At 39.1% G+C, this 22,212-nt stretch overlaps 1 protein-coding gene across 2 annotated transcripts in view; it reads right to left on the bottom strand.

Moving 5' to 3' along the window:
- The window catches only part of AK5 (adenylate kinase 5), a 237,665-nt gene that overhangs the window by 207,494 nt on the left and 7,959 nt on the right, over positions 1-22,212 (bottom strand). Inside the window, exons 3-5 of one of the 2 annotated variants that reach the window (XM_072834127.1) lie at positions 19,989-20,156; positions 15,098-15,267; positions 14,884-14,997 (exon numbers count right to left, since the gene is read on the bottom strand). In XM_072834127.1, the coding sequence (XP_072690228.1) occupies positions 14,884-14,997; positions 15,098-15,267; positions 19,989-20,156 (452 nt within the window). The remainder of the gene's footprint in view (positions 1-14,883; positions 14,998-15,097; positions 15,268-19,988; positions 20,157-22,212) is intronic. The other variant, XM_072834128.1, reaches the window with a different exon arrangement.

Here is a 22,212-nt window from a genome sequence, read left to right as displayed (position 1 = left end):
TTGAGTGAATCACTGTGCAAAAAAATGCAAAATGTTAACATTGGGAAAGCCTTTTGTCACTCATCCTTATCAAGCATTCCAGGGAAATGAAACCAATGCATGCTGGCAAAAAAGAAGGAGGCCATAGTTACTTAACTACTATATGCACCACATCATAGGGCTGTAAGAAAGACAAAAGTAGTTTGTAAGACTCTCCACCTCAAAAAATCTTTATCTGTGCTGTATATTTTCTTTAGTCCTCTGTAGCTCCAACTTCCACCATTCTCTCCCCAACTCTGTTCCCTGGATGGTTGCTGTTCTGGAACAAGTCAGTGGGGTCCTCTGCCCTCTAACTTTCAGTTGGTTGTGGTCAATGGTGAACATCAGCAGAAGATCAGATGAAGGGAGGAGAGGAAAGTCTGGATATTTACTCCCCTAGCTCTCATCCTGTGGGGCTCATCAGAGACTGGCTACCTCTCTTCAATGAAGGTCAAGGCTCTTAGGAAGGAGCTTTTTTCATGTATCTGTTTCTTTTTTTGGGTTCAAGTAACTGCTCCCCCTTTTTGGAATCTGTAGGCCTAGGGAGGGTAACAGATCCCACTTTTACCAGCCTCATGATATTGAACTATCCTTTGTAGTCCCAGGTCCTTTGCACACCATTTCAGTAGTTCCTTTATCAAGCACTCTTCTGGGTAGCCTATCTGAATGTGCCACATCTTTCCTGTTGGAATCTGACCGACGCAGCAATCTGATGAACCATTAACGATTTAAGGTACTATATGATAAGTGCCACATAAATCTTATAGACAGTTACATATTTTGCTGAACAAGCTGAGAGTAAAGAGAAATCTCCAAGGCTTTGGGATCCTCAGGGAAATTGTCCAGAAGAAGGTAGATTTGACGAGCAGTAAAAAACGACTATCATCAAGGAGATACAAATAGCAAGGGAACAGGGACAAAATGTATTCAAGGGATGGTGGTAACACAAACCAAGTCCAGCTCAGATCAGACTGCATGGACATCTGAACAAAGACACAAGAACCTTATGACGTTAATATTGAGAAAACATCTTATGTGAAACTGCTCCCATTCTGAGGAATTTCTCTCCCACTCAAGAAAATAAGGGTGAAGACTAGTGAAGATGACATTATTAGGGTAACTGTGGATGTGCGCCAACATCAGTACTTAATATTAGCAACAGCCTGCTTGCTCCATAACTATGGCAGCATGCTATGGCTGAGAGCCTTGGCTGTGTGCAACTGAACACTAAGTTGAAGTTTGCACTTTAGTATGCTTAAGAATCAGCTTTGATAGAGGGTTTTAACTTGTTAAACTGTGCATTCTTGGGTCCTACATAAAAGAAATTTTAATTCAGTAATTCTGTGAAGGGATCTGACCAATCCACACTTTTTTAACAAGGCATGTACCTGACTCTGATAGAAATCTTCTAGGGAGAAACATGCTTGTGGACAATAATTGGCATTAAAAACTTTCAACCCAAAGAAAAAATTAATGACAGTGGTCTTTTAGGAAGGTTAATCTGGCCACAGGATACAAGATAGACTGGGTGTGGGGAGAATCAGGACAAGGAAGGTGGAAGAGTGTGGATTCTAAAAGTCCAAATAAGTGGACATGAGTACCTGGCATGAAAAGGCTAGGAAGAAAGGAAATGAAGAGAAGAGACAGATATGAACAAAGCGAAGAATGAGCAGGACTCTTATTCCCCTCTCCTATTTTCTATAAAAAAACAGAAAGTGGTTGAAGTGATGTATGGGTTTTGAAGCTGGATTAGAAAAGGCAATCAGGGGGCACTTGGGTGGCTCAGTGCTTGAGTGTCTGCCTTTGGCTCAGGGTGTGATCCTGGGGTCCTGGGATCAAGTCCCACATCGGGCTCTCTGAGGGGAGCCTGCTTCTCTCTCTGCCTGTGTCTCTGCCTCTCTCTGTGTCTCTTATGAATAAGTAAATAAAATCTTAAAAAAGAAAAGAAAAGGCAATTGGGTTTCCTTCTGGCTCTCTTGGGTGACGTGTCTATGGAGCTCTGAGCTGCTGGGAAACCCAGTCACCCTGAGACCTTCAGATGGTGACACAGGAAGAGATGCCTGAGGAACTCCAGCTGTTCCCATCCCAGCTGTTTTTGAATCTTCCCAAACCAAGCATCGGACAAGTGAGTAAAGAAGTCTACCTCCAACCACTATTTAAATACAATGTCATGAGCGATCTTGAGTCAAAACCAGCCAGCTGAGCAGTTCTTGATTTCCCGATCCATGGAAAGCATATGAAACTAAAAATACTGTTGTTTTAAGCCAATAAGTACATTTTGGATGATTTGTTATATAGCAACAGTATCTAGTTTACAGGGCAAAGTCAAAGATGACTCTGATTTTATCTTTCTGTGAAATTTGGAACTTGTCTTTTCTCTTTATAGAGGGTGGTTATAAAAACCTCAGCAGCCTTCTTATCTAGATGGGTCTTGTAGTCACCGCTCATCAAAATAAAAATAAGTAATCATCTAGTAATATATTCTCCATTTCAAATCTAATTATTAAATAATTAGAAGCAAACTTCTAAGTCATTAGTTCCAGGGGAAAACAACATTTCCTTTAATATTTTGCACAAAAGTGCCAATGCTTAGAAAAAATTTGTGTAATTAAAATTAAATCACTCCCCCTTAGGAGCAAATCAAATTTGTCCCCCTTAGGAACAGCAAATCAAATTATGTCTGTCAAATCAATTCACTATGCAAGGAGGATGACAGTCCTCTGAGGATGTGTTTTCTTTTATCTCTAAGTGTTTTGTTTTGTTTTTTAAACCTCTATTTATCTGGTTGAGAATGTTTCATATATCCAGTTTCATTCATTCTACCTCAGAACTTAACTATTTTTAGGCTCATTTTAGATGGCAAAGTTGAGGTTAAATTATAGATCCTAGAGGAAATCACCACCAGAAAAGAAAAAAATGCAAATAGTTATATATACCTGCGCTCCAGCAGGTCTCACTCTCTTTGATCTCACAATGCATGACTTCAAAAGGGCTGTGTGCACTCATGGGCCCTAACCCTCAGAAGCACAAAATTCCCACACTCAAGAAGCCTGAAGCAGAGTACTTGGGTGGTTCAGTGGTTGAGCGTCTGCCTTTGGCTCAGGTCATGATCCCAAGGTCCTGGGATTGAGTCCTGTATCGAGCTCCCTGCATGGAGCCTGCTTTTCCCTCTGCCCAGATCTCTGCCTCTCTCTGTGTCTTTCATGAATAAATACATAAATTCTTTAAAAATTTAAAAAATTTTAAAAGCCTGAAGGAATGCAAATGAGTAAGAGTGGCGTGACTAAAGGGATAATCTTGGGTCCATTGCTTCATTTAAAATAAACACTACCAAGCATGGTAAGGTGCCTTGCATTGGGGGAATTTTAAAGTCCCTTTTCCATTACCTCCCCGACCTGACCACTCTACTACAACCTGAGTAAAAATGCTTAGTGCCCACTCTCACTAAGCATCAGTACACCAACCATGATGGTCATACTTCAAAACCACAAATAACACACCCCAGAAAACAAACCATGGTAGACTGCTGATTTAAACAAGTTTAAATTTGCGTTGAACGATTACTTAACTTACTCCCCAGATGACCTCTGAGTGTTACAAATCAAGACATATTTCATCCCCTCAAGGATGATTCTTTTAGTAGGCTGTGGGCACTCAAGCAGGATGGCTCAAGATGATGTACTGAAGTGCAGGAAGAAATACTAGCTCTTCTGTTTAATTTTTTTTTTTAATTTGAGAAGTAAGGGAAACAAGCTTCATAAATAATTTTTTTTTAATTTTTTAATTTATTTATGACAGTCACAGAGAGAGAGAGAGAGAGAGAGAGAGAGAGAGGCAGAGACATAGGCAGAGGGAGAAGCAGGCTCCATGCACCAGGAGCCCGATGTGGGATTCGATCCCGGGTCTCCAGGATCGCGCCCTGAGCCAAAGGCAGGCGCCAAACCGCTGCGCCACCCAGGGATCCCAATAGTTAATATTTAGACTGACAGGGTGGCCCTACTGTGTCAGGCAGTCATGTCACCTATAGGATAGGGTGTACATATCTTTGTGAGGTTTTTTTGTCTGTGTGATAAACCAATAATTAAAATCAGACACGGCTGAGACAAGGGGAGGACAAGTGGGACTGTACAGTAGGGACTCCGGCACCCGGTAAGGTCCAGGCTGGTGCTGAGACAGTGAGAGACCAGCAGTGGTGGGAGTGGGGGATGGCCATGAACCAGTCACCACCTACACTGTCTAATGGCAGCAGTGCCACTCAGGTGTGTCTGCATGAACTGGGAGCTGCTAAATCACTACTGTTGGAAAACAAGGCAGAAATTTGCTTTTTTCACATGAAATCTCCTAATTTTAGAATTTAGTACATTTAAAAAAAAATTGTCTGGGGATGCCTGGGTGGCTTAGCAGTTGAGCGTCTGTGTTCAGCTGAGGGCGTGATCCCAGGGTTCTGGGATTGAGTCCCACATCGGGTTTCCTGCATGGAACTTGCTTCTCCCTCTGCCTGTGTCTCTGCCTCTCTCTCTGCGTCTCTCATGAATAAATAAATAAAATCTTAAAAAAAATTGTCTGATGCCCACAGTCAGTTTGCGTTTGTGACCTCAAGGTTACAGAGAGCTCGTGATCTAGAATATCTGTATTCCTCCTTGGGAATCCTAGCTCTGTCTGCCTGCTGGTGGCCTTAGGCAAGTTACTTAACTTGTCAGAGCTTCAGTTTCCTAATGTGTAAAGTGGAAATAACAACAGCTAAGGTTGGGGAATAAAGGGATAACACTATAAAAATAAATTATAAAATATGTATATTCAAGTACACATTTCTAGGAACAATATACTTTGCTTGCACCGAAAGCAAAATAAAAAATATAGGAACAATGGAAAAATCAGGGTGACTGAACACCAAATGGTATCAATAAATACAATAGAAAGCAAATGTCTCGATCTTTGGGACATTTGGGTCACAGAAGCATATATACATGCTCCTGTGCATATATTCTTGGAAGAAAACCAACCAGCACTTTCATCGAAGAAATTCTGCACAGCTGCATGGGTCCCCAACAAATCACTCCCCACGTGGGAGGAATTTTGCTGAAACACATGAAGTCAAGATGTGTGCTGAGAACACCACTACTAATCAGTGCACTTCCCAGTGCTTCTGCCCCACAGTGTGAACGTCCCAGGACTCTAGCTGACAGCTAGCTTTCCAAAGTGGTTCTAGCCATTTTTAGCAGGAGAAAAATTTCTTTCAACAGAGTTTTACCTGGAACCTCAGAACAGGAAATAAAAGGAGAGCTGTTCTGGGCTGCCTTAACCCCTCAAGGTGGCCTCTGAGGGCTCTATCAATCAATTTGAGGGTCCTTTTACCTTCAGAGCTTCTGGCAAACAGGAAAAGAGAGCTAGTGAGGGCCCTTCCGCTCCACACATCTATGGAATATTTATCCTCAACAAGTCTAAAAATAATAACCGCTTCCTTTCGTTAAACGGTCACTATGAGCCACGCATGGTGCTGAGAACTATAGGTACATAACCATATTTAATCTTCACAGTGATTCCGTGTGGTCTTATTATCCTCATTCTTCAAAGGAAAACACTGAGGCCTCAAGAGGGTTGGTAAATCAGCCAAAAGCACATAATAAGTGAGAGTCAAACCCCACTGTGGTGTGTTGACATTATAACCAACTCCACTGATTTATTTATTTTTTTTTTTTAAATCTTTTTTTTTTTTTTAATTTTTATTTATTTATGATAGTCACAGAGAGAGAGAGAGGCAGAGACATAGGCAGAGGGAGAAGCAGGCTCCATGCATCGGGAGCCTGATGTGGGATTCGATCCCGGGTCTCCAGGATCGCGCCCTGGGCCAAAGGCAGGCGCCAAACCGCTGCGCCACCCAGGGATCCCAACTCCACTGATTTAGATGAGGATCTGAGAGAGTGAACTCAAGATCCCTTTTGAAGCAGTCACTTTTAAGTCTTTCCCTTTTCTGGGTATTCATGATGCTAATATTTGTTTTCCACTTCAAATCAACAAACTCTTACTAGCACCCAATGTAGTAAAGAATGCTGTGAAGGTGGCAGGGCAGGTGCGGGGGTCATGAGAGTGGGGGTGGTGGGAAAGTATCAAGAATGGAAGTACGTTTACAGCATGAGCCAGACAGCTCTGCCCTAAGGACAGAACAGAAGCCTCTAGAGGGGGAAACAGGCGGACACACTTACTAACACAAGTAAAAATTCCACAAAGATCACTTGAGAATTGGTTAGAAAAAAAGTAGCTTATTTGTAATAGCAGCAACCCAGGATCAAAACCAACAAAAGGGGATCCCTGGGTGGCGCAGCAGTTTGGCGCCTGCCTTTGGCCCAGGGCGCGATCCTGGAGACCCGGGATCGAATCCCACGTCGGGCTCCCGGTGCATGGAGCCTGCTTCTCCCTCTGCCTGTGTCTTTGCCTCTCTCTCTCTCACTGTGTGCCTATCATAAAAAAAAAAAAAAAAAAAAAAAAACCAACAAAAGCGTACAAGACTTTTTCATGGAAAACTATAAACCTTGACTTACTGAAGAAAATAAACCAGGACCTGAGTAAATGAAATGATAGGGCAATGTTCATGGATGGTAAGATGTAAGTTCTCTGAAGATTAATCTATATATAATATGATCTATATTGAAATTTAAATAAAATCTCAACAGTTTTTTTTATGTGTCTGACAAACTGATTCTAAAATTCATAAAGAAGAGTAAATATATAGGCATAGCCAATTTAGAAAAGAAGAAGGAGAAGAGATTGTTTTTCAGGCATCAGGATAGAACTTAGAGTTCTTTGACTGGAACCATGATATTGATGCAGAAAAATATAAACAGACAAAGCAGACTCATGTCTATTTAGGAATAAGGCATTTCAATGAGGAACATATGTACTAGGCAACAAATAATCTTTGGACCACTGGATACATTTTTCATTTCCACTTAAAACATACCATAACATTTCTATCACTATCTTATAGTATGCACAACAATTAATGCAGACAGAAAAAAATAACTGAACCCTCAAAATAAAATTAAAAATACATAGAAAAATATAGAATATTTTCATGAGACTGCAGGGAATATTTTCTTTAGATCTAAGTAAAAGTAAGTAAAAGATCTAAAAGTAAAAAAAAAAACAACTGATAATTTACCATGTTAAAATTTAAAACTTCTGTAAGACAAAAGACAGGACATGATCCTGTATATTTCTGTCTTAATTTAGAAAAATATAAATGGAAATAAATATAATCAAAATACATAGCAAAAAATTAATCCCTAGAATGTCCAAATCAATAATAAAACTCAATCCACTAGAAAAAAAGGTGCCAAGGTTATATTTGGCAATTCTCAAAAAAGAAGATACAAATAGCCAATAAACACATTTAAGAAACATTTCAGTTTACTAGGGATTTAGAGAATATAAAATAAAATTGCAATGCCAAAACATTTCTAATTCATCAGATAACTAAAATAAAAAGATTTGAAATCGATTTAGTAGTATTAGTAGAAATATTGGTGAGTTGTGGAGAAATGGGAAAAAAGTAATCATGAATTTATGGGACCACTTTTTAATATTATATTTTTAAAAATCTAAAATATAGACTTAAAACCACACACACACACACACACACACACACACACACACACACTCCTTGCATGTTAGAAAATTCATTTCTAGAAATATTCCTGAGAGATCTTCTTGACATATGCAACCGGAGATGTGTTCAAGGATGTTAGTCATAGTATTGTTAGTTAAAACAGAAATTTTAAAACAACTTGATCTCCTGCTAATATGTTATATTTATAGAATGTAACATTATGAAGCAGTTATAAGAATGAGTTAAGTTTATTTGTATGAACACAGAGCTCAAAAACAGAATGCACAGTGGAAAGAAAAAACAACTTAAGGGATGATATAAATAGCTCTGAGGAAATAGCTGGAGCAGGTCACTGTGAGAAATAGGAAGTAGTCCAGCATGTAGAATGCAGAGGTAGATACACAAAATTGGAAAATTAGCTGGAGCCTGATAGTTGAATATACTGTTAATTACTGTCAGATTTTTTATTTAAATAGATTTTGTGTAGACTTTCCTTCTCCATTTTCAAAAATAGCACCTTTGAGTTCTTACTGGTTTCAACTTTACTGTTTGCAATAAATCCTCAGTACAGAAATCTAGTACAGAGGTCATCCCATGACCTATGAAATTCTACAACCTTTAAAAAACACTTTGCTTAGGTTTTCACCTTCGACTCTGGGCTATCTAGCAAAATCTTGGCCATGCAGTACATTTGCTTGGAGGTGGAAAGATCTTAGACTTCCCAGTTTTACCCATCTTGATTCCTTTGCCCTCACTAATCTGTTATTTTTCAACAATCAGGTGGAAGGTGAGAAGAAATTTTTTGGATGGTAAAGAACTACTACCAAAGGAGGAGACCCCGGCAATGGCAGGCGGAGGGCTGGGAGAGCTCAGCTGTTAGGCTGAGAAGTAAGGGCGGGAAAGAAAGCATGCTGCTCCTGGTGGAAAGTGCTGGTTGTCTCTCAAAATCTGTTTTCCCAACTTCAATAATAACAGTTCTGTAGCCAGGTCCATGCCTGAACACGTGACTCCATTGTCCAATGGCCCTTGAAGTTAGGATGTAGCTAGGGGACTTCAGTTCTCATCAATGGACTGTGAAGACTAATGTGTGCACCTTGGGGTCTGCGACTAAAGGTGAGCATGTGCCTTCTGCACTTTTGTCCCTTTCCAACCAGCTGGAAGCTGGCCACAGGGCACGGCATGGCTGACCTCGCTTTCACTGTGCAAATGTCAAACATGTCCCAGGGCTTGGTTCTCCAACTGTGCTCTTGAGACCCCTGGAGATTGCAGAGACCCTTTCAGGGGGGCTGCAGGTCAAAACTATTTTTATACTAACAGATTGCATGCCTTATTCACTCATCCTCTCACAAGTGCACGATGGAGTTTTCTAGTGGCTACATGAAGTGTGATCTCACAGCAGCTGGAATGCAAGAACAGACATAAGAATCCAGCTGTTTTTTTACTAAGTTAGAAATTAAGGGGCTTTGCAAAATGTAATGTTTCTCTTACCACCATTTCTGTTGTTATTGTTCTGGAAAATATGGTTACTTTTCACAAAACTGTGTTATGTTAACCTGCATGGATTGATTGTTTTTATTTTATTTTATTTTATTTTATTTTATTATGACTTAATAAGTATTTTTATATTTCTGTTTCAATTTCTCATACAATGAGTATCAATAGATATAGCCCATGTAATAAAAGTTTTTTGAGGTCTTTAATAATGTTTAAAAGTGTAAAAGGGTCTTGGGACCAAAAAAACTTGAGAACCATTGCCCTAGGAGCTAGAGGAACAATGACCTGTATCTCTGAAGGATGGTGAGGGATGAAGGTTCTCTGCTCTCATTCACCGTGCAGCTGTTACATACGAGAGAAATAACCTGTGTTATGTCACAGCATCCTGGATTTACTCTAAATAATACAGACAATAGTCATATAAGTGGGGCACTACTATATCAAACAGTAAAGTGTGTGGCATTGGTTTGCTTGGGCAGTAAAAGCAAGAAATTTTAGGCTGAAAAATTAATGACACTTGATATACCATTGCAAAATATTTGGTACAGCTATTACCTGTGATAACTTGGAATGTAGACTGTGTTCCCATGGGGCCCACAGGTAGAGAAGAAATGACCAGAAAGGGCTAGAGTGATCACATATGTTGTTCTCTATTGCCTTGAGTAACATACAAAAAGAAATAGATAAACCTTTGGAAGAATTGGCCAAATTGCAAACAGATAAAGAGAAAAGAAGTGTCCAGTAACTTTAGACTTATCCAGCAGAAAAATCAATTGCCTCTATATCTCCAAAGAGAAGGCAAGGCTATTGTTGCTCCAAGGACTCCTGTTAATTAACACCCTCCCCAGCTTTAAAAAAAAAAAAAAGGGACTTGGCCCTGAGGCAAAACCCAGATTAAGGATGTTACCTACTGTTTTCTATGGCTTCAAGGTAACTACCATCAAAATGAGAAAACAAAGAAACAAAGTAGCTTAATAACTATATTTAGAAAAGAACTTTGGGTGTAGTTACCGGCACATGGAACTAACTGGAAGCAAAGAGAGCAGATGCTTACCAAATTTTTGTGGAAATAGTACCAAAGTAACCAAAAACCCAGCCAGAAAAAGCTTGTTTTTGTTTTTGTTTTTTTTTTCAAATTAAGAATAGCTCCCAAAGAAGGCATAGTCTCCAACACAACACTTCGATGTGGTCATGCAGGATAATGGACAAGAAGAACTTTTCAGAAGGTCAAGGGCTTCAGAAGACAATAAAGAACCAGGAGTTGAACGGACTGACCCAGGAAATCACTCTATTGCTGGGAAAAGGATTTGTTATTTGTTATGGTTCAGTGACCACCACATACATTGCCCAAATTCCCTTTTTCGGGATAAAAATAAATTTCCCTTGTCTGGGTCTTGTTCCTCCACTGTGTATTGGTGGCAGGGAGGGAAGACAACCTGATGTTCAGTTTGTAGGTGGCTGAAGAGTCTAATCTGGATTTAATTATACATCAAGTAGAGACTCTTGACTTTTGATCTAGATGACTGGACTCCAGTTGTTTTCCTTGGGGAGTGAATGAGTACAATCTCCGTGAGGGAAGAAGGGAGCATGCCGACATTTGGATGGCCAGGGAGGCAAACTAGGGTAGAAACTGCGAGTTAGTTCTCTGATGCTTCCATAGTAACAGGACTGTAGGCAGGCACGTGGCCACCTCGCTGGATTATACTTCCCAGCCTGCCTCACAATTTTGACATGACTAAAATCCTTAACAATGCCATGTGAGCAGAAATGACAGCTGCCACTATCCAGATCTGGGACGTCAGACCTTCAGATGTTCATGTTCTGTTTCCCTTACATGCCACCTGGAAACATACGTGTTGGAAGCTCTGCTTCAACCATACAGATGATGAGAGTGTCCCAGGAAATGGCAAAACAACAATCTGGAAAAAATCAGGGCCCCTAAATGACCTCAGGGAGAAAAGCTGTCTCATCAATCACCCCGGTCACATTGATCCTATTCCCTAATAGAAAAAAAAAACAACAACAACTTCATTGTCCTATAAGACACTTGACTGTTAGGTCTTTTTGTTACAATGACAAGACCATCACTAGTACATGGCCGATAGCAGAAATCCGTCTCTTCTTACACCCTGGACCTGTGTGGACGTCCTGGGGAAAATTTCTGCATGCAGGTATATATGTATCCACAGGACACACAAAAAGACTGGTTAAAGAAAAAACCTTGAGGAGTTGTGGTATAGTGAAAAAATATATTTAGTCATTGTCTCTGACTCCTGGCGCAGAGCTCCTAAAACCTTCAGAATTTCCTGAGTCATAGGAGTGTCTTTTGTTGTTCATAATGAACACCTTCTGACCATATCTGAGTCAAAGCTAATGAAATAACTCATGCAGGGCCCCAAATAGTGTCAGGATGGGAGTTTGTATTTGCTCTCTCAGAGAGAGATTAGAAGGTGGGAACTTCTGGCCCTACCCCCTGGTCTGCAGGAAGATGGTAGATGGTTACAGATTGAGTTAGAAAAACTCAGCAGAAAAAAAAAAAAAAAAAAAAGAAAGAAAAACTCAGCAGTGAAGTTTGGGGAGCTTTTGGGTCGGTGAACATGCCAAAGTGCTGGGAGGGTGGTGCACCCAGAGAGAACATGGAAGTTCTGTATCCCCACCCCCACACCATGCCTTACACATCTCCTCTATTTGGCTGTCCCTGAGTAGCACCTTTGTAATAATCCCCTAAATGTAAGTAAAGCATTTTCCTGAGTTCTGTGGGTCATTCTAGCAAATTATCAAAACTGATAAGGGTGTCTTGGGAACCCTAGAATTTATGGGTGATTGGACAGAAGCATAAGGGGCCCCTGGAACTCGTGACTGACCGCTCAAGTGGGGATGGTCTTGTGGGACTGAGCCCTTAACCTGTAGGGTCCATACTAACTTTGCTATTCAGTGTCAGAGTTGAATTCAATGATCAGATTTCTTGTTTGCATTGAGGATCAGAGAACTGGAATGGAAAACCCTCATGCATCTGGTGTCAGAAATGGTACCAGAAAAATAGATACATGAGAGCATAAGCCTACGTAGGGTCTGGAGTTATCAGGGCTGACCTTACCACTTTGCTTTAAATAGACACTTCAGCTGTGCCTCTGCACCCTCTGACCTCTGGTGGCTCGGCAATGGTGGCATCAACCTCAGCACAACTGTTCTGCTCGAAGTGGCCAAGAATCTCTAAGCTGTTACAATACCAACCTAAGATGTTAAACCAGGACTTTTCTAGCCTCAGAAAAATGGCTAAGAACAGAAAATGCAAATAACTGCATAATCTACACAGAGATACTAGAGCATCATATACAGAACTTGCTAACAGGTGTCCCCAGCCGGTATTATGACCCTTGGCCCATCACTCGTGTCCAGGTTATATAAGAGAAGGTGGAAATGGGTCAGGTATCCAGAGAGTTGCTGGAGAGTTATACGTTTCCCGCCCCACCATAAGCCAGCTGAGAAGAATTTCAGGAGTCTGAGACATCACTTCGGGTTTCTGCGGCTGAACCAGGTCCAAGCAGACTATATGTGAAACTGAATGAAAAACTGAAGTTTTTATTTTATATTGGACTTTTTTTTAATTAAAAAAATTTCCCCCAGCTTTATTGAGATACAATTGCGGACTAAGCTTTTAATACTGGGAAGTGAGACTATCTGTTAATATTTTAAAGATTTGTTTATTTCTTATTTTGGAGAGGGGGGAAGTGGGAGAGGGAGAGAGAAAGAATCTCAAGCAGACTCTCCGCTAAGCACCGAGCATGACACGGGGCTCCATTCCACGACCCTGAGATCATGACCTGAGCTCAGGTCAAGAGCCAGATGTTTAAGTGACCGAGACACTGGACGCCCCTAGCTGTTGATATTTTAAAGTGACCAGGAAAGCCATGAGATCTGCCTGAGTTATTATTCAGGGGAGAAGAGGGAGACTCACAGTACGTTGGAAAGGCAACAGAGAAAAAAATCAAGAAGCTCATGCAGCGTGCGCCCACCAAATGCATGTCACTCAGTACACAGTGTGGACTGGGTTTGAGTGGGAATGCCTGCGCTGGCTATCAGGCTTCTGCCAATAGCCAAGAATCCCATAGCACGGCTGCCATAGCACCCACTTTCAATAGCGACCCAGATGACACAATAGCAACAACAAAAAATTGATTTTTCTAGTTTTTCTCTCATCAAGGCCAGAGCAATTAGAACCAAGCCCTCGAGCTGAGAAAGCACCGGAGGTTCTGGATTACTGTGGGAGAGGAAGACCTGAGGGGAGGAGACAGACACCCCAGCACAACAGGTGCGCCCAGAGAGTCAATCTGAACAAAGAGAGGCTTTCAGAAGCCGTCTTCTGGCCTTGAACCGCCTAACTCCAGACTTCTTTTACACGACACATAAATTTACCTCTTATTTGACTTTGTTCTCTCTGATATAATATCTGTAATATGCTAAAAGCTTATTTAAATAAGAAAAAGATAAACAGGTCCATAGAAATATAAGCAAAGGAAAGCAGGTAATTCACATAAGAAATACAAATAGCAGGGATCCCTGGTTGGCGCAGCGGTTTGGCGCCTGCCTTTGGCCCAGGGCGCGATCCTGGAGACCCGGGATCGAATCCCACATCGGGCTCCCGGTGCATGGAGCCTGCTTGTGTCTCTGCCTCTCTCTCTCTCTCTCTCTGTGACTATCATAAATAAATAAAAATTAAAAAAAAAAAGAAATACAAATAGCAAAGTATCTGAAGGCATATCTAACTTAGTTTCTTGTTAAATGCACATTTAAGAGATGAAATACTGTTTTTTACTGCTCAGTTTGGCAAAAATCTTAAATATGAATTATATCCATTTGGAAAGAATCTGGATAAATACACTCATTCAGTATTGATGGGACTATAACTTGGACAAGTCTTTCTGGGGGACCATTTGGAAATAGCTATGAAAATTAAAAAGGCACTTGCATATAAGCATGCAGACGTGTGCATGCGTGGCTGTGTGTGTGTTCAATGTATAGAAAATGGCCCAGAAGGATGTATAACAAGCTTAACAGTGTTTCTGTTTCTCAGAAGAAGAGGGCAGTGGAACGGAATAAGGGTATTTGCAGACTTTCATTTTTTACACTGGATTAAAATTTTTATGACCACATTGCTGTTTTTGTAATTAAAATTTTTACAGGAAAAACCACTCACCCTGATTTTCAAAGATTAAATAGATATACAAAATATTTTAATTGATTCATTTTCCCTTAAAAATATATGTATTAGGTGCTGAGCATACAGAGCCTACTGAAATTTGAGTGAAGTTTGGCAACCTGAACCCTACTTTGTTATAGGTTTGTTTGTTAGTATTTTACACCCCAGTTAAGGGGGCTTCCTAATTTGGTTACAATATAAGTGCAGGGTGATGTTTTCTATGGCTGGGCAGTATAGAGCAGGCTTGTTTTAAGTAATTAAAGATGAAAAACATAATCTTAAAGTGTTTTGAAATAAAATTTAGAGAGGTTTGCCTTTTTAAGTAAAAATAACAAATTCTCTTATTAGTCCTTTTTTTTTTCTATTTTGACAGAGACATTCTCCAATTTTTAGGCACACAGGCCAAGGAAATGACCTTTTGACAACCCATACTGATGTACTTTCCTGCTTTCAGACCAGAATTTTTTCAGAATAACAGTAAGTCTTCCAAGAAACCTTTTTTTTTTTTTTTAATCTCAAAGTTTTAAGCAAAAACAGGTCATTTAAAATATAGAGACATTCTTACTTGGTCCTCAAAAGATAGAGCCTGGGCAACATCTCTTGGGAAGCCATCAATAACAATGCCCTCTTCATCAGGTATTTGCATCAATTTCTGTTTTATCTCTGTAATTGTTGTTTCCTTTTGTAAAGAAAAAAAAGAAAGTCGAGAAACCACAGTTAGACTGACACAATTGGCATAAGAATCTTTTGCAGACTAGAAGCAAATAACACAGCAGTACCTGTGGGGCCAATTCTCCAGTTGTAATTATTTTGGCAATAAGACTCCATTTCCTATTGCTGCTGGTACTGTGGATCTTCTTTCTTAATAATTCTCCCACCGAAATGTATTGGAATCCATAACGTTCTGCAATTTTCAAACTTTGAGTACCCTTTCCACTTCCTGGACCACCTGTCATTTAAAACAGGCAAAATTGTGACCTTCCGATAACAACAAGAAACCCCTTTTTACACAGCTACTACCTCTAGCTTGAGATACAGTCTAGATCGCCACTGTCAGGGAAGCCAACTTTACACCTGTGCCATTCTCGGCTCTACCTCTGAATGCAGAGCAAGTACAGACTTAGCCAAGGAAAAGATAGAATTACGATCAATTTTATTAGATGAAAGAGACATTTTTTCCTTTACCTATTTTAGTAAATAACTAACTTAGAAAATTGGAAGAAAAAAAAAAGAAAATTGGACAATGCAGTTGAAAGAAACTGTGTCTTGTTCTTCTGTGTAAAACCTAATTGCGTTTTCCCTGTGATCAAAGAAAAATCTATGGGCCACAAGAGACAATGATCAAAATAATAGAAATGTGTTCCATGCCAACAAAGAGCTACCGTGCAATTTGGTGAAATGCAACAATTATTCTTAAACTCAGAGGGACATCAATATTGACACAGGTTATTTAAATCTTTTTTTTTTTTAACTCCGTTCACAGGTCTACTTGCCTCATCTCCTTTCAATTTCAAAGAAGTTTTATGCCACGAATACAGAGTGAATGGAATAGGTGCTTAAAGCAGAACAAATTCATAGAGCTCAAGATAATTTCAATTTTGTGATACATTCGTATGAAGTAATCAACATTTCGCAACCTTACTCAACACTAATCGTTGGTAATTACCATTTATTTTTTAGAAGCTTATGTCCTAAAATAATTATAAAATCTATGCCTCAGATTTTATTTCCAATCATATTAGATTTAATTTATATTTCTAAACAACCTAGACTAATTTGAATCTAAAGTCTGAACAAATTTCTAAATAAAGCAATAGCAATCAGCCCTGTCTGATTTTGATTTGTTACTCCTTATTTTTTCTTTTTAAAGACTCTATTCATATGAGAGAGACCATGAGCAGGAGCAGGGGGAAGGGGAGGGTCAGAGGGAGAGAGAGAGGGACCAGCCGACTCCCCGCAGGGCAGGGAACCCAATGATTCAGGGCTCGAACCCAGGACCCCAAGGCTCATGACTCAAGCTGAAGTCAGATGCTTAACCAACTGAGAGACCCAGGAGCCCTGATTTGTGACTTCTTAGTAATTACCAAGATGAAATTTATGCTTAAGCATAAATTATTGACTGTAGACAAAATATTTTTAAAGGTTGATGTCTAATAAGTAATGAAATGTTTTGGTAATATTCACTGAAAATATTTATGATTTATTAAGCAATATTGAAAATAAAAATTCAATAGAAAAGTGAGTTGGTGTTCTCCCTACTATTTCAATATATCAGATATGGGAGGGAGTACAATTCATTTTATATATAATTATCAATTATTTTTTGCAAATAATATAAGTAAAAAAGACAGGTGTTTTGCTTATTTTTTCTAAAAAGAGTTCTGAATGGGTAGACTTAGTTGGCCATGCCTTATTTCCTTTTTAAAAATGTTCAAACGCAGGGGTGCTGGGGTGGCTGAGTCAGTTAAGTGTCTGACTGTTGATTTTGACTCAGGTCATGATCTCAGGGTCCTGCGATCAAGTCCCATGTCAGGCGCGCTGCTCAGCGAGGAGTCTGCTTCTCCCTCTCCCTCTGCTCACTCTGCTGTGTGTGTGTGTGTGTGCTTGTGTGTCTTAAATAGATAAGCAAATCTTTAAAAAATAAATAAAATATAAAAATTTCAAAGTTCAGAATTCTAAGATCAACTAATGAGAATCACTTCTTAACCCCAATACCAAATAATAAACCTGATAACATGTGGCTTTCACCTTTTTTACTGCTTTATTAAACTTAGGATAGGAATTTGTTTACATTTTTAACCATTTTCTTTCTAAGAAACTCTAAACCTACCCTATTAGATTTAACATTATCAACTACTACTTGATTAAATTCATTACTTTGCAAATCAAAAGTAAGTTTTGGCTCTAAATAGCTGCTTCTGGCTTATTAACCTATAATGCAGTTCATGGGTTGGCTTGAAGTAAAAAATTACATGAATATCCCCATCAAATTTAAGAAGATTTGATCCTTGAAGAATGAAAGTTATCTTTCATAAACTATATTGACACATTTTATCTCACAAACTATCAAACTTCATTTATAAGAGATTATAAATCCCACTGAATTAAAAAAAAATCAAGCATGCTAAGAAAGTTATAGCACACAAATTTTTTTTGTCAACTAATAGAAGCAAATAGCAGACAACACAAACATATGATTAGCACAATTAAGGAGGAATAGTATTAATTTATTACATGGGTTTGATGAACAAATTGGTTTCACATTTTCTCTCTGAAACCAAAGTGAGCTTAATTTGGTTCCATTTATTTATCTCTAATACTTAAAAATATTAGGATCCATCTAACTCTTAGATTTTATAATTATATTAATATAAGAGATATTCATGTCTGTGACAAGATGTCTAGCTTTAAAAAAATTCTGCATCGCCACAAAGGAAATTTTATTTGAATGTAATACCATGTGGGTATCTGTACCTCTTCCATTCCTTTTTTACCTGATACCAATAAACATTTGTAAGGTTCGGGTACAATTATAATTCCTCAAAAGTCATTAAATTGCCCCAATTCTCTCATATAACCTAAGGTTCGGTTTTTCCTTTCTTCTCATATCTCAATGCTCTAAAATCTAAAAGTTATTTACACTCATTGGTTCTGCATTATTCTTGGAATACATACAATTTTATAGTGTGTAAGTCTAAAACCAGAATCACACTCTTGGGAAGCCAATTGATTTTACTGAGTAAGAAAGAACTGTGGAGTTCTTTTTTGAAGCATTTGTATTTTCTCCAAAGACCTTAGTTTATTGAAATATTTTAGACATTTTCATATAAAATTCACAATGCACAAAAAATTCATATATGTGTTTTACAGAAGAGCATTTTGGTATTCCGCCTTTTTCATGGACAATCACACCTCCATTTGTTCATCCTATTAATAATTACCAACATTTGAGAACAGAAATATGAAAGAATATTTCATCCCAAAACGGCGAAATAATTTCTTCACCTGTAGCTCTATGTTTTAATAAAGCATTTCTTCATCTTCTAAGTAATAATCTCTAACTTTAAAAACATTTTAAGATTTTGTTTATTCACAAGAGACACAGAGGGAGAGGCAGACATAGGCAGAGGGAGAGGCAGGCTCCCTGTGGGCACCCTGATGCGGGATTTGATCCCAGGACCCTGGGATCATGACCTGAGCCGAAGGCAGATGCACAAACACTGAGCCACCCAGGTGCCCCGAATCTCAAACTTTTAAGTGTGCACACACACACACACACACTTTTCAAGAACAGAGATTTACGGCATAATGGTGGCTACCATATGCCATAAGAATAATGACTTTTAGAAAGCCAGTTGTTATATTTTCTACCTACGATACTACCTTAATTCAGTGCCAAATATCTTTGCAATTTCATTTTCATTACACTGAGAGATGGACCAATGTCACTTCTTCTAGTCTGGTGAACTTAAATTCTTGTTACAGCTTGGTGTGTTGATTTGCCTGCCTTTCTGCCAGTTGCCGTCATCAGTGCATCTCCCAGAAACAGTACTTCTTTGCATGGGGGCTGCATGCAATCTGCCCTCTGTTAACATTACTGACGAGAAGAGCCCTGAACACGTCACACTCGATTTTCACTTTTGGTTATCTCTGTGAAAGCTGAGTCAAACTGGAACGTGAGACAATGACAACATACTGCATGTTCACAGGTCTCCTCATTGATTTTTACAGATTTTGAGGAAGTTGGAAGTTGCGAGAATGGTCAACAATGCGTTTTGCCAAAAGACTTCCAACATTTTCCATATCCATTCCTCGTGAATTGAAATCAGACTGGTATTTCCATACACATTCATAGTAAGCAATGTTAAAGATCAACTGTTATTCTTATTTTGACTAATACTCAGATGTTATGTGATGTATAAAACACTATTCTATGGGATTTGCTTGTCTTAAACACCAAACTTTTTTATTTTAAGTGCCAGTTTGCCATACAGAAGACTCATTTATGAGTCTTTACCAACATATTATCATAATTATTATTCTTACCCTCTAAAGTTAATAGTGAATAAAAATTCATTTTGTTGAATTAGAAAGGAAAAAGACACATCATGTTTAGAAAACTTCAAATGGGAGGCAGCTGGGTGGCTCAGTGGTTAAGTATCTGCCTTTGGCTCAGGTCATGATCCTAGAATCCTGGGAGAGAGCCCCACACACATCAGGCTCCCTCTCCCTCTGCCTGCTGCTCCCCCTGCTTGGTCTCGCACGCTCTCTCTCTCTGTGTCAAATAAATAATAAAATCTTAAAAAAAAAAAAAAGAAAGAAAGAAAACTTCTAATGGATTCAGTTTCTATGTTAAAAATTAAACAGATAAAACCAGAGGACAATAAATCTTGAAGAAATTAATACTTTCAATTCATGATAGAGAATTTCTAGGACATTGTAATGAGATTCTATAAAAGTGCAATAGGCATTATATAATTATAACAATTCTGTTTTATTGAAAATTATGCTAAAATATTTATATCTACTGTCTCTTGAGCTTTTGTTTCTATTGTTTGTCTTTACCCAACTTAGTATTTGCAAATACACATAATTAACATAATTTCTTGAAATGTAAATATACAAGCAAAGATAGCAAGACTATAAGAATTTTGCTTTCTGTCCTCATACCTATGACAAGAATGATTTTTGGTCGAGGTCTAGTGGGATCAAAAACCTCATACTCCTCAATTAACTCTGCAGTCTCAGAGAGGTCCGTATCACTTTCTATGGAGAATTGATGGATTGGAGGGAGCCGATCATACCGCCGATATGGAAAGTTGGAATTTTCAGGCATTACTGCAAAAGAGTAAGATAACTTTGAAACGGGAAAAAAAAAAGCATAATAAAACATTTTTTGTACTTAGCCAATCAGTGGAGGGAATTTTTCAAACTAAATGAGTTTGATTTTTTTCAAGTGGAAGGAGACTCCATCCTGTAAGTGATCTGCAAACTTTTCCTTAATGGGCCATTTAGTATTTTGAACTTTGCACAGTCTCATACCCAACTTGGTCATGTAGCAGGAAAGTGGTCAGAGACAACATATAAACAATGGATGAGTTTGTGTTCTAACAAAACTTTATAAAAACAGATAAGGAGCCAGACTCAGTAGGTGGGTTATAATTTGCCAAACCCTGTTCTGAAGGAACCCGCTTAAGTACTGCTTAATCTTGTTTGGTAGTTTTTATATACCCTGATCTCTGCAAACAGTGCTCGCTGGAGTTGTATAATATACAACCTCACAATTCTCCCAACCTTACACAGCTGCTAATTCCCATGTTGTTCGAGGCTCAGCCTTGGTTCTTGTAGTTCATGGCTCCTTCTGTCCTCAACCCATGTGTCAGTATCCCAGGAGACAAAGAGAAGCCCTAACTACCCAACAGGCACTGCATAAAAGAAACAGGAGGCCACTTGGCTTTCCATGAGTGACTTGGCTATGGGGACTACTGGATTTTAGCATGTCATTGTGCTCATATCTCTTTCTGGGATATTGATAGGTAGAACTTCTCATGCTCTGTTGACACAATAGATGAGCTCATTAACTACTGACCCACTGGACTCGCTTCAGTTCCAAGAAAGGAGTAGAGTCGTCTGCAATAATAGTGGATATTCTTTAGAAAACTATGGGAAGGGTTTATGATAGGAAAGGCACTGACAACAGTATCCTGGTCTGCCTTGAAATCAAATGGCTTCCCCTAACACAGGGCAAAACTCAAGGCATTATCCTCAATTATTTTCTTCCCTTAGTCTTCACATTTATTGCCATAGATTTTATATCCAAAACATATCCCAAATACCCAAACTTTTCTCCAACTGCACTATCACTACTCTTGCCCAAGTCACCAGCATTTACCTGGACAACTTTAACAGACTCTTTACTGATCTGCCTGCTTCCAATCTTGTCCCCACAATCCACTGCCCGAAATACTCTGCTTGTCTTTCACACTTCAGCTCACATGAAACCTCCTATAAGGGGACTTCACTGACTTTTTAATCTCGAGTAGTCACCTAATTTCAAGGATATCACTCTAAGTCACTCTACAAAGCATCTACTACTTCACAATTTGAAAGGTCTCCATTCACTGTCCTCTCCCATTAGAATGTTCAGTTCCATGAAGCAGGGACCTTACTTATCTGGAACTGTATCCTTGGGATTTAGAACTATGGTTGGCACGTAGTGTCCAATAAATATTTGTTGAATTGGTAACAGAGAACAGATGGTTTCCCATAGAGAAAAACCAGAAGATGGGTAGGCAGGTGTGGCTATAGGGTGGAGGGACTTAACCACCAGAGTAAAGGGTTTAGCATTAACCTGGTAGAAAGTCAGCAGAGAAGTTTTTTGGCGGGGAGAGGGGTAAAGTAGGAACATAATTAAATATGAAATATGTTTTTTAGGAAGATAAATCTGGTGGTGGTTAGAAGGGATTTGATTTGGGAGATGGGGGGGGCAGAAAGAATAGCGGCTAGGAGTCAGGTACTGTAATGCACAGGTGAGAAATGAGGGCTTCAGTTAAGAGGGGTAGCACAGGAAATGGACATGAGTGGTGAGATACGAAGAACACGGTTAGGATTGGGATCTGTGATATGAAAGGAGGTGACATTACAAAAACAATTACCAGGTTTCAAGTTTAAATAAATAAGGAACACACTGCATTTCATATAGTTTCCTGCCTTCTCTCTTCTGCTCCAGAAATGGTGGGCTTCTGTTATTACTATCTATACCGTAGCCTCTTCCTCAACGTCAGGAACCCCTGTTCTCTATTCCCTGGTATATACTCAAACTCTTCCATCCTTCTCTAGCTAACACCCACTTAGCTTTCTGTCTCCAAGCACTAGCATATCACTTCTTCCAGGA

Source organism: Canis lupus, chromosome 8, assembly GCF_048164855.1.
Source record: "Canis lupus baileyi chromosome 8, mCanLup2.hap1, whole genome shotgun sequence".
Classification (NCBI taxonomy): domain Eukaryota; kingdom Metazoa; phylum Chordata; class Mammalia; order Carnivora; family Canidae; genus Canis; species Canis lupus.
Note: the sequence above shows the minus strand (reverse complement) of the source record. Positions and strands in the feature narration are given on the sequence as shown.